The sequence below is a fragment of the Propithecus coquereli genome, unplaced genomic scaffold, assembly GCF_000956105.1.
Source record: "Propithecus coquereli isolate 6110/MARCELLA unplaced genomic scaffold, Pcoq_1.0 Scaffold712, whole genome shotgun sequence".
Classification (NCBI taxonomy): Eukaryota; Metazoa; Chordata; class Mammalia; order Primates; family Indriidae; genus Propithecus; species Propithecus coquereli.
Window position 1 is genome coordinate 293,868 of NW_012153197.1, and position 13,726 is coordinate 307,593.

Genomic DNA, 13,726 nt, shown 5'->3' on the forward strand with positions numbered 1-13,726 from the left:
CCCCCCCCATTTTTAGTATTTATAGTAATGCTGACATCAATATTCTTATCACTTGTACATGCACAAATATTCACCATACCCGTTTGTTGTCTTTTGACTTTGCTTGTGGCATATTGTTTGCGACACCAATCTGCAGCTGCCAATGTCTCTTTCACCAGCCCAAGCGCCTGGTCTGCGTTGCTCCTGGAACCTAAGGGGGGTTGGAGAAGATAGGTCTTGAATGGGAGATATGCTAAAAACCAGCTCTGCTGGGCTTTTGCTGCCCTGTCTTCCCACAGCCAGAGGTGCGTCTTGCTCCTCTTGCCACAGACCTGAGAATGGCTCCCTCCAAATCCTGCTCTGAGACGCTCCACACCTTAGTACCTGTTACTTTTTCCTGCCCAGTTCCTTCTACAGCACAGGTAGGCATCCCAGCCCTGCAAACTGGCCACCCCACACATACCCAGACACTACGGGGGACCCTGCTTCCCAAACCTGTAGGCAAAGGCCACCTGCCTTCTCAGCCTCTACTGACACTGGGAGGCTCTGGCAATTTACACCCAGGGCCCCAAAGGTCCAACTCAGGGGCTGGCAGCTGTCCTGACCTATGGTGCAAGAGTTTCAGCTAGACGTGGGCTGCTTTCTCTTTAGGTGAAACATTTGCCTTCTCACAACAGGGATGGGCAAACGGAACAGTCGGTCCTTACCATCCCCTTATGCATACTAGGCCTAAGGAAGCCTAGCACAGCCATCTCAGAATCCTTGGGCTTCTTATTGCCACTGGTCTCAGAGGCTTTACGTTCAAAGGGGAAAGCCAAAAACAAAAATAACAGCAAAAATAGAAACACACACACATCCTAGGTGTTAATCACTTCTCCCACTAGGGGCAACCAGGAGGGTACAAAAAACACAGGAGACCATTGGTGCCACTTGCAGGATCCCCTGGGCTGATGGTATTAACCACAAGGTGCTCCCCTCACCTGCCCCTACCTGGGGCCTGTTCAGCCAGTACTGCATGGCCCCTGCCAGCTCAGGGCTGTGACATGCCTCCTGGGCCATTGGAAGGGCCAAAACCTGGACCACAGGTGGGAAGAGGGCTCCCAACTGAGTACCTGGGGACTGGAGAGGCTTCCAAAGGATTTTTGTTTTGTTTCGTTTAGGCCTTGATCTAAATCAGTGGTTCTTAAACTTTAGCGCATATCAATGTCACCTAGGGCGCTTATGGAACAGATCACTGCACCCCACCCCTAGAATTTCTGATTCAGTAGCTCTGGAGAAGGGGCTCAAAGTATTTCGTTTTAATTTTTCCCGGATTTTTTTGAGCTATAATTGACAAAGTTGTATATATTTAAGGTATACAGTGTGATGTTTGGAGGTACGTATACACCTAAAAGTATTTCTAGGAAGGGGATGCTGATGCCGGGGTCTGGGGACCACACTTTGGGAACTGCAGTACTAATAAACTTCTGTGGATGTGTGCACAGTTAGAAAAACAAAAAGCTTACCAGCTTACCCATGTCATTTACCTGAAGCATAACTAAAATACGTGTGGTTTGGTATGATTGAAAAGGGCCAGGACTTTAGCCGTGTTGGTGTGAGGGCAGGTAAAAGAGATGGTGAGTGGAGGGAAAGGTCTTCTTGATAAGTAATACAGACTAAGTGCCTCCTACATGTCCCATCCGTGCTGAGGGCTCCCCTGAGTGATTTGTTCTCAGAACAACCCTGTGAAGTAGGAATGATGTTATTAACTCTACATGTGGGACATAAAAGCCATATAAAGATTTACCACTGCCCAAGGCCCTATAGCTAGGTCGTGGTGGGATTTGAACCAAAGCAGTTAGAAAGAAAATTTCCTCTATTGATACTAAACCTGGGCTGGGGGTGGTGTCATGGGGCAGGGCTCTGCTGGTGCCCTTGCTAGGACATGCTGTCCATTCTGTGCCCAGTGTTGGGCCTCATGATTGCTTCTTAGCTTGGGCACGAGGTTTACATGAAGCACCAGATACACTTGGCCTGTCTCCCTGGAGCAAATCCAAGATTTGGGGAAGAAGACATTGTTTTTCCATTTAAGAAAACGATATATTATGGAGTTAAATACAAAATAACCTAATGTGGGTTTGCTCCATGAATATTCATGAACTTCTCCTATATCCTACCGAATGTGCCCTGCCGCCCCATGTAGCATATATACTACTTTCTCTCCTTTGAAGCCGGGCTGTATGGTTTTGGCTGGAGGCTTGCTTCCTGCCTGAAGTAATTCCCTTACAAATAAAGCTCTCCTTTAAATTCACTAACTCTGTGATTCTTTTTCAGCTGACAAGGTCATGTTCACTCCTGGGCGGAGACTAGAGGGAGGCGAATGAGGTGCCAAGGGCACAGAATTTAAGGAAACATCACTTTCAGGGTCATGCAAGTGCCCTGGTCCCAGACCTGGCCCACTCACCTCCACTGAAAAAAATGTTAGCAGTGCCTACTCTGATGGAGCTCTCAACATAACAGAGGAGACCAGCCTTAACCAAACAGTCATGTAAGCAAATACACACTCAGCCCCTCTGGCAGGTGCTAAGAAGGCAGGATCCGTCCTGGTCAGGGAGGCAGGGGAGCCTCTCTGAGGAAGGCAAAGGGACATTAACAGGGCTACAGGGAAGAACACTCCAGCCCTCACAGAAGCTCTGCATGGGAGCGAACGTGGTGGGGAGGAAAAATCATTCCGGATGCATAATTAAGAGCAAAGTATGGGGAGAGGGACAACGTGTGTGGACCTGTGGAGAGGCTGTTGCAGTTGTTCAAGTGAAGGGCGATCATACCTAGGAGAGTGCTGGCGATGGGGAGAAAACCAACATGACACCCTCATGGGCCCACCCAGGGATGGGAGCAGGTATGAGGCTGCATGAGACTTGGGTAGAGGTGGCAGCAGGCGCTGGGGCAGGAACACCAAAGAGGATTCAGGGAGGGCAAGTTCTCAAAACCACACTAAATGACACCATGGCTCAAGGACTCCAGTGACTTTCTAACATACCTGACAAACAGGGCCAGGACCAGTGAAGAGATAGAAGGGGCACCAAAAACTCAGCTCTTAGATGATATTTTAGCTCAATGTTGTAAAAATCAAAATTAATGCAAGAAGTCCATGAGGAACACAATCTCAAAATCTCAAAGGCAGGACGGGTGGAGAAAAAATAGGGGCGGATCCCAGTTATGTGAGCTTTAAAACTTATAAAATGGTGGGAAGGAGTGTTTAAGAAAAAACAAAATTTCAAGTACAAGATTGGTGAATAAATTTTTATTTGAAATGAGAAAATAACAAAGTACAAGCTTTAAAAAACTGATATACCACAAATATCACAAAATCCAGAAAACAATTTTAAGTAATTGCTAAAATGACTCTATAATACATTTTCTCTTGTAATTTTGTAAGAAAATTTGGAAAAACCCGTCAAGTTTCTTTAATATATTAGCTATAAAAGATGTATTTGTAGGTTTCTTGCAGGTTTGTCAGGGGCTAGAGGGAAGGAGGGATGAACAGGCAGAGCACGAGGGGTTGTCAGGGCAGCAGAGCTCCTCTGCTTGGTACTGTAGTGGCACACGCGTGGCATCGTACAGTTATGTAAACCCATGGAGTGGACAACCCCAGTGCTGGACTCTAATGTAAACTATGGACTTTAATTAATAATGTATCAATACTGGTGCATCAATTGTAACAAACAAACAGCACTAATGCTAATGCAAGGTGTTAGTGGTAGAAGACACTGTGTGTTTGGGGTGGGGGGAAGGAATATGTGGGGACTCTGTACCTTCCACTCAATTTTTCTGTAAACCTAAATCTACTAAAAAAAACAAAGCCTATTAATTATTTTTAAAATGAAATAAAATAAATTTTAAAGACAAACATCAAACACAGATATAACATCTAACTTTGCAGAGAACCAAACAAGGCCAGCTGGAACAGCAACTTCTCTGAGCTAGATGAGAAGATTGATTCATTTGCCATCTTTACTTCTGTATTTTTTTATATCCAGTTTAAAAACCTTGACTTTGGAACGGGGGATATTCTAAAACCTAAGTTCTTTATAGGCATTTATTGCTAAAGTATGCTCCAAAAAGCCAAATATGGATTGAGAATGGAACCTTGTAGTGTTCCAGGAGGTTCTGGGCAGAGGAGAGTCCAATAGATATGAAAAAATGTGGCCATGGGCTACGTTGTATAGCTTCAGACCACCAGAGAGGCAGCTCCTGCTACAGCCCCTGGCCCAGGCCCAGAAGTCAAGTTCCTTCATCTGGAGGAGAAGCGTGACCACCTAGTTCTTGGGAACCAGGAAGTGCCCACTTTCTGGGTCAGATACCTACATGCTGGTGTGAACAGAGATGAAGAGGATTGTTCAGGGTCTGGGGAGGGTGTGACAGCCTGAAGGCAAAGCCCTCCTGTCACTAGAGGAGTATCAGGGGACCGGTCACTTAGGGGGCTGGGTGGGGCCAGGAGAGGCAGAGATGCAGGGAGAGTCTAGTCACAGGAGATGGCTCCCCGTCACCATCCACAGAGGTACCCGACACCAGCTCTGGGGGAGGAAACTGCACACAGTCAGGAAGGAGTACACTACACACTCACTCATTGAACACATATTGCTATGGGCCAGGCTTGGTGCCAGTGCTGGGGAGACAGAGGTGAACAAGCCAGAGTTCCAGTAACTGTGGAGCTTCACTTCCAGTGGGCTCAGATCATGTGCAAAGAACCACCCAAGTGTGTAAAATAACTTCCCATGGTGATAACTACCATGAAGGAACTAAAGCAAGGGAAGGGGACAGGGAGGACATGCTGAGGGGAGGTGCCATATTGGACCAGTGGTCAGGGGAGGCCCGCGGGCTGGAAAGGGAACGTTGACTGAGTGCCTTCTAGAGACTCCAATCTCGCCAGAATAGCACCTGGTCTTCCCTGTGGAGTACACTGGACCCATAAAGTCCAGGCTCAGCTGTCTCCCAGTATCCTTGTCTTCATGGGGACAAAGGCTTTGGTCTGTAGATGAAATGGGCCTCCGCATCTTTCTTCTTAGATTGTGCCATTCTAATTGCTTTCCTAAAAACAGCTAATCTTGCTGCCCAGCTTAACCCATTTCAAAAATCCTAAGCAAAACAAAGCTGGAGGCATCACATCACCGGACCTCATACTGCATACTACAAGGCTGTAGTAACCAAAACAGCATGATACTTGCATAAAAATAGATACACAGATCAATGGAATGGGAAAGGTAGGGGGTAGTCTATACTAGCTCACATTTGGATAACAAAACAAATCTTGAATGAGTACACTCTATTTTATATACTGTTTTTATTTATTAACTAATTTCTTTAATTTGAGAGAAACTAATTTTATATGGTTAAAATATTAATTATGAAATAGTTTACAATGAAAGGTAAATCTACTTCCAAGTCAGTCCTCCTCGCAAAAGGAAGCTAGATGTATTCCATGTATCTTTCCAGAAATTATGTCAGTAAGTATTTATTGAGTGATTGAATAAGCAATATTTTAATTGAATGTTTATTCTGTGCCAAGCATCTTTCTAGGTGCGGTGGATAAGGAGTAAACAAAAACTATGTCGCTGACCTCACAGAGTTGACACTCTAGTGGGAGCAGGCAGATAATATATACACAAATTAATACATACATACTATGTCTAAAAGTTATCAGTGATATTTAAAAAAAGATCAAAGGGACAGAAGTAACAGACAAGGGAGTTGCTGTTTTATACAAAGAAAGCTCTGAGAAGATGACATTTCACCAGATATTGTATTCAAAGGGAAGGAGGAAACGTGGGTATTGGGGTAAGTGCCGACCAGCCAGAAAGAACAGCCGGCACAAAGGCCTTAAGAGGGAGTCTGTACAGGATTCAAGAAACTGCCAGGCCAGGTACAGTGGCTCACACCTGTAATCCCAGCACTTTGGAAGGCCGGGATGGGAGGATCACTTGAGGCCAGGAGTTTGAGACTAGCCTGGGCACCACAGCGAGACCCCATCTCTATTTTTAAAAATATACATATATTTCTAAAAGAAAAAAAAAGAATTACAGCTGACTACTTTGTTAGAAACCATGCAAGCAAAAATGAGTGGAGTGAAATACTTAAAGTATTGAAAAAAGAACCGCACCAACCTAGAATTATATATGTGGCAAAATTATTCTTCAAAAGAGAGGAGAAATTAAAAGGAAAAAAAAAAACTGCCAAGAGCCCAGTGTGGCTGGCGTGTAAGGCCAGAGTGCTAACAAGGAACAAGATCACGTAAGGCTTGGGAGACAAATGAAAGATTTGGGTTTTATTCTGAGAGAATCAGGGGGTGCAGGGGAGGCTTTGGGGGTCTTCAGAGAGGAGTGATATGACCCAACTTACCTTTTTTAAAGGATCCCTTAAATTGCTATGTTGAGAATAGACTGGCAGTGAGGGTGGGAAAAGGTAGAAACAGAGATGAGTTCAGTGTCAGACGATGGCATTTTGGACCAGGTGGTTAGCATAAGTTGTGACAAATGGTCATATTCTGGAATATTCTCAAGGTAGCCCCGCAGAATTTTTAGGCACATTGAATGCAGACTTTGAGAGAAAAGAAGTTGAGCAGCATGACTGGATAACTGGAAGGATGATGGACTTGCCGTCAACTGAGATGCAGAAAACTGCTGCTGAAGCAGTTACTGAGAAGAAGATTATGAATCAGTGTTGGACACTTTAAGTTTAGAGTATCTATCAGACATCTAAGATGGGAGACATCGAGCCACACGTTTGCTGCGGAGATGGGTTTATTAGGGCAGGAGAAGATGCCGATGCAGAAGAGAGAGGAGGAAGGAGGGGAAAGGATCTAGTGCACACGTGGGGACATTTTCAGAGGGGATAAAGGTCGTTTATCTAGATACAACCTGGAAGGCAGGTACGTGGGCACAGGCACAGGTAGGTGGACAGATAGGTTGACAGGAGCTAGTGCAGAGTATATATCCCTGCCTGGCTTCCTCTACAGATTGCAAACTCTTTAAGGCTGGGGGTGGAGGACAGTGTTCAGGGGCTTTTAGCAAAGAGCGGTGTCCTGCTATTACGGAAGCAGCCGCTCTCCGTCAGCCCCCTCCCGTCCCTGCGCCCCCTCCCAGCGAATCCCTCCGCAGCGCCCTCGTCCCGCGCTCCACCGGACCCTTTAAACCCCGTCAGCTGTGGGCGCCGCCTGCCATCGCGCTGCCCCGCACGGCACCACAGGCGCACTAGCCCATGACGTCACGAGGCCGCGGCCCAATCAGAGGCGGCGTTTGGGAAATTTTCAACTCAAAGGCGGGGCGGCCCTGGCGCCTGGAAGCGCCGGCGGCGGAGGGTCTCGGCCGTTTTCCCCGGGCCCGGCCTGAGAGGATGGCGGAGGAAGGGGCCGTGGCGGTCTGCGTGCGAGTCCGGCCGCTCAGCAGCAGGTAGGTGGGCCAGACCGCGGCCGGGTACGCTCGGCTGCCGGCGGCCTGGCCCATAACGTCACGAGGCCGCGGCTCAGTCAGAAGCGGCGTTTGGGAAATTTTAAACTCAAAGGCGGGGCGGCCCTGGCGCCTGGAAGCGCCGGCGGCGGAGGGTCTCGGCCGTTTTCCCGGGGCCCGGCCTGAGAGGATGGCGGAGGAAGGGGCCGTGGCGGTCTGCGTGCGAGTCCGGCCGCTCGGCGGGAGGAGGTGGTGCGCACGGTGCCGGCGGCGCGGGCCCGAGCGGGAGGGACGAGTCCTGGGCCTTTCCCCGAGCCGCTTCCCCGCCGCGCTGCCTCTAGACTCGGCGCTCACCCGCTGTGGGCCGGCGTTTCCTTGTCTGTACGTGGCAGCGGAGGATCCGAGATCTGGAAGATACTCTCCAGCTGCGAGGTTCACTTACATCCCATGCAGGCTTCCTGACGTTGGAGCCCTTCTCCCTGCGCTGCACCGTTTCCCCACACCTGAGCCTCCGTGCCCCATTCCACGCCCCGAAGAAGCCGCACCCGAGAGTGTCCTCCTGGCACTCGTCACAATCAGTCATTTTACACTTGATTGGCGTCTCTAAACTCCCCGAGGGCAAGGCCTAGTCTGTCTTGTCGCACTGTATTCAGTAGGCGCTCAAGACTGCATCCATTCGTTCGCTCTGCAAATACTTGTCTATATTTAGTGCACCGGTACAGTGCTGAACATCGTTGCGCTGTGGATCATCCGTTCTAGCGGAGAGAGAGACAGAAAATAAAGTTAAAAATATAGAAAGTTAAGTGGTGATATGTAAGTAATGAATGCTGTAGAGAAAAACCAGGAAGGGGAATAAATGAAGTCGGTTTGTTTCACTAGCCTCTGGTCGACCCCAAATGCTAACATTTTCTGTCTTTGAGAAATTTTTTATTGAACACAGCGTTTAATAACAGAGAATATCAAGATCTGGGATTTCCTGTTTTTAAGGAGCTCCTTATCTAATACCTTAGAAGACACCAACATAAAGAAGCCATTACGGGCCGGGCGCGGTGCCTGACACCTGTAATCCTAGCACTCTGGGAGGCCGAGGCGGGTGGATTGTTTGAGCTCAGGAGTTCGAGACCAGCCTTAGCAAGAGCGAGACCCCGTCTCTACTAAAAATAGAAAGAAATTATCTGAACAACTAAAAATATATAGAAAAAATTAGCCGGGCATGGTGGCGCGTGCCTGTAGTCCCAGCTACCTGGGAGGCTGAGGCAGGAGGATCGCTTGAGCCCAGGAGTGTGAGGTTGCTGTGAGCTAGGCTGACGCCACGGCACTCACTCTAGCCCGGGCAAAAGAGTGAGACTCTGTCTCAAAAAAAAAAAAAAGCCATTACGATAGGTTGTGACAAGCGTTATGATGGGCGGGTGGAGAGTGTTTGCTAAAATGATTAGTCCGTAAGAGTGATGACAGTTTGGGCGGGGTGGGCTAGTGTCAGAAAAGTCCTGAAAATTTTCACAAGTGGAAGAGTAGGTAAGTTACTCGATGGAAAGGAAGGTCAGAATATTCTAGGCCCAAAGAGGTAAAATGTGTCATTTTGAGAAGACCGTCAAGTAGAGCTTAGGGTTCATACAAAAATTTAGAGGACAATGAGGTTGGAGAGAGAAGTGACATGATCCAGGCCTCGTGTGCTATGCTAAGGATTTCATAAGTTTCCAGAAGGGTTTCAAGAGTTTTAAGCAAGAAGGACATAATCAGTTACATTTTTAATCTGTCCCCTCAGCTGCCAGTGTTGGGTGAAAGGGTGAGTGAATGGTTTCACAAGGAAACTCCCATGACAGAGCAGGAGGCACTGAAACCCCATTTGAGAGAGTTGAATCCTCAAAGCTGGATTTTCCGTCTTTCTTTCATACGTGATATATTCTTACTATCTTTTAAAATATTCGTCATGTGGGCATGGTGGCTTATGCCTGTAATCCTAGCACTTTGGAGGATCCCTTGAGACCAGGAGTTTGAGACCAGCCTGGGCAATATATGGATACACCCAGCCTACCCCCTACAAAAAATACAAAAATTGGCCAGGCATGGTGACACAGGCCTGTAGTCCTATCTGCTTGGAATGCTGAACCAGGAGATTGCTTGAGCCCAGGAGTTTGAGGTTGCATTGAGCTGTGATTGTACCCCTACACTCTAGCCCCAGCAATGGAGCAAGACCCTATCTCAAAATAAAATAAAATATTCTTCAGAAAATGAAAACTTAAATTATCCTTCCTATAACATAACTTTTATGACCAATTATCCTAAAATGCAGTATTATGTTTTTAGAGAAGAAGCACTTGGAGAAACTGCCCAAGTTTACTGGAAAACTGACAGTAATGCCATTTATCAAGTTGATGGAAGTAAATCCTTCAATTTTGGTAAGATATAATACTATCAAAAATTAGCTTGTTATTGTTTTGGTATTAAGAGTACAGAAAGCTTATCAATAATCCTGGATTTATTACTAAAGATTAGACTAAGCCTTTTGTAAACTGCTTCATTGGAAACAAAAAATTGTTTAGCCATCATGTCTGGTAAGTGAGATAATAAATTGATATTTAAAGCACAGTTATATAATTTGCATGCAGACAGATTCCAGACCCCCATGTGCAACCACTATGGCCTACTGCCTTGTAAAAACACATAGGATCATTAACTTGTAGTATATTTTTTGTCTTTGAGGACCAAAACATCTTACCTCAAGGAGAGGTTTTTTTCAAAGGACCAAAAAGTTGAAGAAAATACTTTCTTAAATATTTTATCATCCTAGATTGACAATTTTATTTCTTTGGGTAATTAATTACTAGTTCAGAATGAAAACACATTTGATTTGTTTGGTTTAACTTCAAATGTGTTGTTGTTTTGTAGATCGTGTCTTTCCTAGTAATGAAACTACTAAAAATATGTATGAAGAACTAGCAGCACCAATCATCGATTCTGCCATACAAGGCTACAATGGTTTGTATTCGCTCAGCGTTGCAGAAACATTTTAGTCTTGGGTGTCTGTGCAACAGGTATTGATAGTTTTACCCACTGCAGATTCATTTTTAATCTTTGTGTGTATATTTTGTTTGTTCAGGAACCAAATTGCCCCACGACAAAAGGCCTCAAGCAAAAACGAGAATGAGAAGGAGTCCGAAAAATAACTGGGAAGTAAAACCAAGGCCAATCATGACATTTTCCAAAAAATTAAGAAGGGAAATAACTTAGCTGAATTTCTAGTATATACTGATAAAAGTAGCAACAATCTTAGTGTTTTTCTCGTATAATAATAAAAGGAAGTAAATTTACAGTTATCTCTTGATTATCCATGGGGAAAGAAGAAAAGCATAGCATAGATCTACTTTTATCCCCACAAACTTACTGTTTAAAGCTTAAAGTTCTTTCATTCTTTCCCTGGAATCCTGCAACAGTAATACTTTCAACAAAAAGTAGTCATTAAGGAACAGGAAAATCTTATCAGAATGGTTTGCTCCTCATTGCCTTTGTTTAACTACTAGTGATTATTATAAAGGAGTAGTAAAAAGTGGGTGTAGGTAAAGGAGAAGGGAAGTAGAAGGCCAGAGCAGGCAACCTAATTAGTTAAGAGTTGGTTTTAAATTAGCATTTTCATTAAAATAAGAACATCTAATGGTAGAGTTTTATTTTGAGCCTGGAGAGTTGGAATGAGTGCTCTCCTCTTCTAATTTTATAATACGTTACTTTTCATTATTTCCGAAACAATGCTTTTATATTTTTGTGTTTGTTATTGTCAACATAGAATCATGGGTTTTGTTTTATAAACATAGGTTCCTTCTTTACCTCTTTAATATAAGTACATAAGCATACAATACTAGGTTTTCATAACTGGATGCTCACTGATGTTTTTACATATTTTTTCTTCCAGTTTCCTGATAGAGAGTTTCTCTTGCGTGTGTCTTATATGGAGATATACAATGAAACCATTACAGATTTACTCTGTGGCACTCAAAAAATGAAACCTTTAATAATTCGAGAAGATGTCAATGTGAGTAACAGACATTATAATCAACTTACTGGGATTATTGCTCTTGAATATTTACCTTTAATTTTTTTAAAGTGTTGTTTCTGTGGTTTTCTTAATTTCTTTTTTGAAGTGCTTATAGAGCTTCATTTTTTTAAATAATATGTATAGTTTTAAAATACTGATAGCTATAATATTTTGGTTTAAGTGCCTAAAAATAGCAACATGGAAGTATCAAGTTAGAATTTAGTGTGCTTTGGTATAGGAAACAAATTGTATTCTTGGAGTTGCTTGTTATATTATTATAGAATAATGATTCCATTTTCCACCTTTAACTTCCACAAATGAACTCTGTAATAGTTTGTACCTTCTTTTTGAAAAACAGACTTTTAAGTGACTTCTATTTCTTTAATCTTTCCACAATTAAACTTGTTTCAGAGGAATGTGTATGTTGCTGATCTCACAGAAGATGTGGTTTATCCATCAGAAATGGCTTTGAAATGGATCACAAAGGGAGAAAGTAAGACGTTCTGCTGTATTTCTTTAAAACCCTTATAAAAACTATTTTTTCAATCAAGTGTGTTTAGGCTTCAAATCATACTGTATTAAGTTAAAATAAAAATTACTATTTTTTGTTGGATTTTAATACATATGCATCTGAAATATAACTCATTTTTACAGAGAACAGACATTATGGAAAAACAGAAATGAACCAGAGAAGCAGTCGTTCTCATACAATTTTTAGGATGGTAGGTAATATTCTCTCTGTCTGTCTCTCTTTTTTACAACATCTGATGGTAGGGTTTTATTTTGAGCCTAGAGAGTTGGACTGGATGCACTCCTTTCCTATTTTATGATACTTTATTTTTCATTATTCCACATAAGAATGCACTAATTTTTATACAAGTTGCCTTTTCTATCTAGATTTTGGAAAGCAGAGAGAAAGGTGAGCCTTCTAACTGGGAAGGGTCTGTGAAGGTGTCCCATTTGGTGAGTGTAAATGACCCATGATAATGTACTGTATGGGCCAAAACAAAAGTTAATTTAGCTGCTGGTCTTAAACTCCTGTCCTATCCTCCCATCTCAGCCTCCCAAAGTGCTAGGATTACAGATGTGATCCACTGTGCTTGGTCTCTGTCTTTCAACACATTCAGGAAACTTAATAAACCTTTTTCATGTTCTGAGCATGCTGCTGGGCTCTAAGGTTAAAAGAATAAACAAGACATCCCTCCGCTAACTCGCAGGTAGTCTCCCTAGCCCAAACCGCTGTCACCTCTCACTTGGAACCCTGCACCAGCCTCCTGATGAGGCTGCCCTTCTTCAATCCATCCTCCACCCAGGGGCCACAGTGGATCCTTTAGGAAGTTGAATCAGGTTGTATTACTCCCTTGTGTAAAGCCCTCCAGTGGCTTCCCAGTGCATTTAGAAAATTCAGACTTCTTAAGCTTGCTCACCAAGTCCTGCATAATCTGACACCTACCTACTTCTCTTACCCTATTTTCTCTTGTCTTCACTTCACCAACTGTCCCACACTGCCCTTTCTTTGTTTTTGAACACACCAGGCACATTCCGCTTTGTGACCAGGTATGCTGGCTGTTCTCTCTGACTAGGCTACAGTTTCCCTTGATCTTTTCGTAACTGGCCCCATCCTCTCTGTCACTTTGATCTTAGCTTAATACCAGGCCTGTCCCTGCCACCCATTCCAGCGACTCTACTCAATCCCTCCCTCTGTCCTCTTCCAACTCTATATTATCTCTGTTACACTTATCACAATGTTTCTTATTTGTCTTTTTTTTCTCTTCTCATCAGCAGTCTTTATGTAGAATATAAGCTCCGTGACAGCAGAGACCTTATTTGTTTGGTTCATTGCTGTATCCCCAGCACCTAACGCACCATCTGGAGCATGATAAGCAGTCACTTTTTTCAGTAATGTTTGTGAAATGAAAGAGAGGTTCATGCTTTTAAAGATGCTACAGTGTAGTTAGGGACACAAATGACTAGCCCAATAGAATAAGCGCTCTAAGAATAAGTCTAATCTATAAATAAGTCTGTAAATATTTATTAAGAGTTCTGGATATGCAGTTGAAGGAGCAGTTCATTCAAGATGTAGGGGAAGAAGGATAAAGTTTGCAAAGCTATCTTGAGAAGGTAACGTTTGCCCTGGTTCTTGAATGAAGAATAAGGGCAGACTAGAACATTGGAACTAACTGAACAAAGGCAATAGCAAAAAGCAGCTGCTTGGAAGTACAGAAATATGGTGGGTGTTTGGAGGATAGTGAGTAGTTCGGCTAGAGAGGTAAGAGTAAGGGATGGATAGATA

At 44.0% G+C, this 13,726-nt stretch overlaps 1 protein-coding gene across 1 annotated transcript in view; it reads left to right on the plus strand.

Annotated features, from left to right (window-relative positions):
• The first annotated feature begins 7,215 nt into the window (after nucleotides 1-7,215).
• LOC105824119 (centromere-associated protein E-like) overlaps nucleotides 7,216-13,726 on the plus strand; it is a 23,115-nt gene continuing 16,604 nt past the window's right edge. Inside the window, exons 1-7 of the mRNA XM_012661489.1 lie at nucleotides 7,216-7,406; nucleotides 9,711-9,802; nucleotides 10,293-10,382; nucleotides 11,261-11,430; nucleotides 11,845-11,926; nucleotides 12,088-12,155; nucleotides 12,331-12,396. Of these exons, the coding sequence (XP_012516943.1) occupies nucleotides 7,216-7,406; nucleotides 9,711-9,802; nucleotides 10,293-10,382; nucleotides 11,261-11,430; nucleotides 11,845-11,926; nucleotides 12,088-12,155; nucleotides 12,331-12,396 (759 nt within the window). The remainder of the gene's footprint in view (nucleotides 7,407-9,710; nucleotides 9,803-10,292; nucleotides 10,383-11,260; nucleotides 11,431-11,844; nucleotides 11,927-12,087; nucleotides 12,156-12,330; nucleotides 12,397-13,726) is intronic.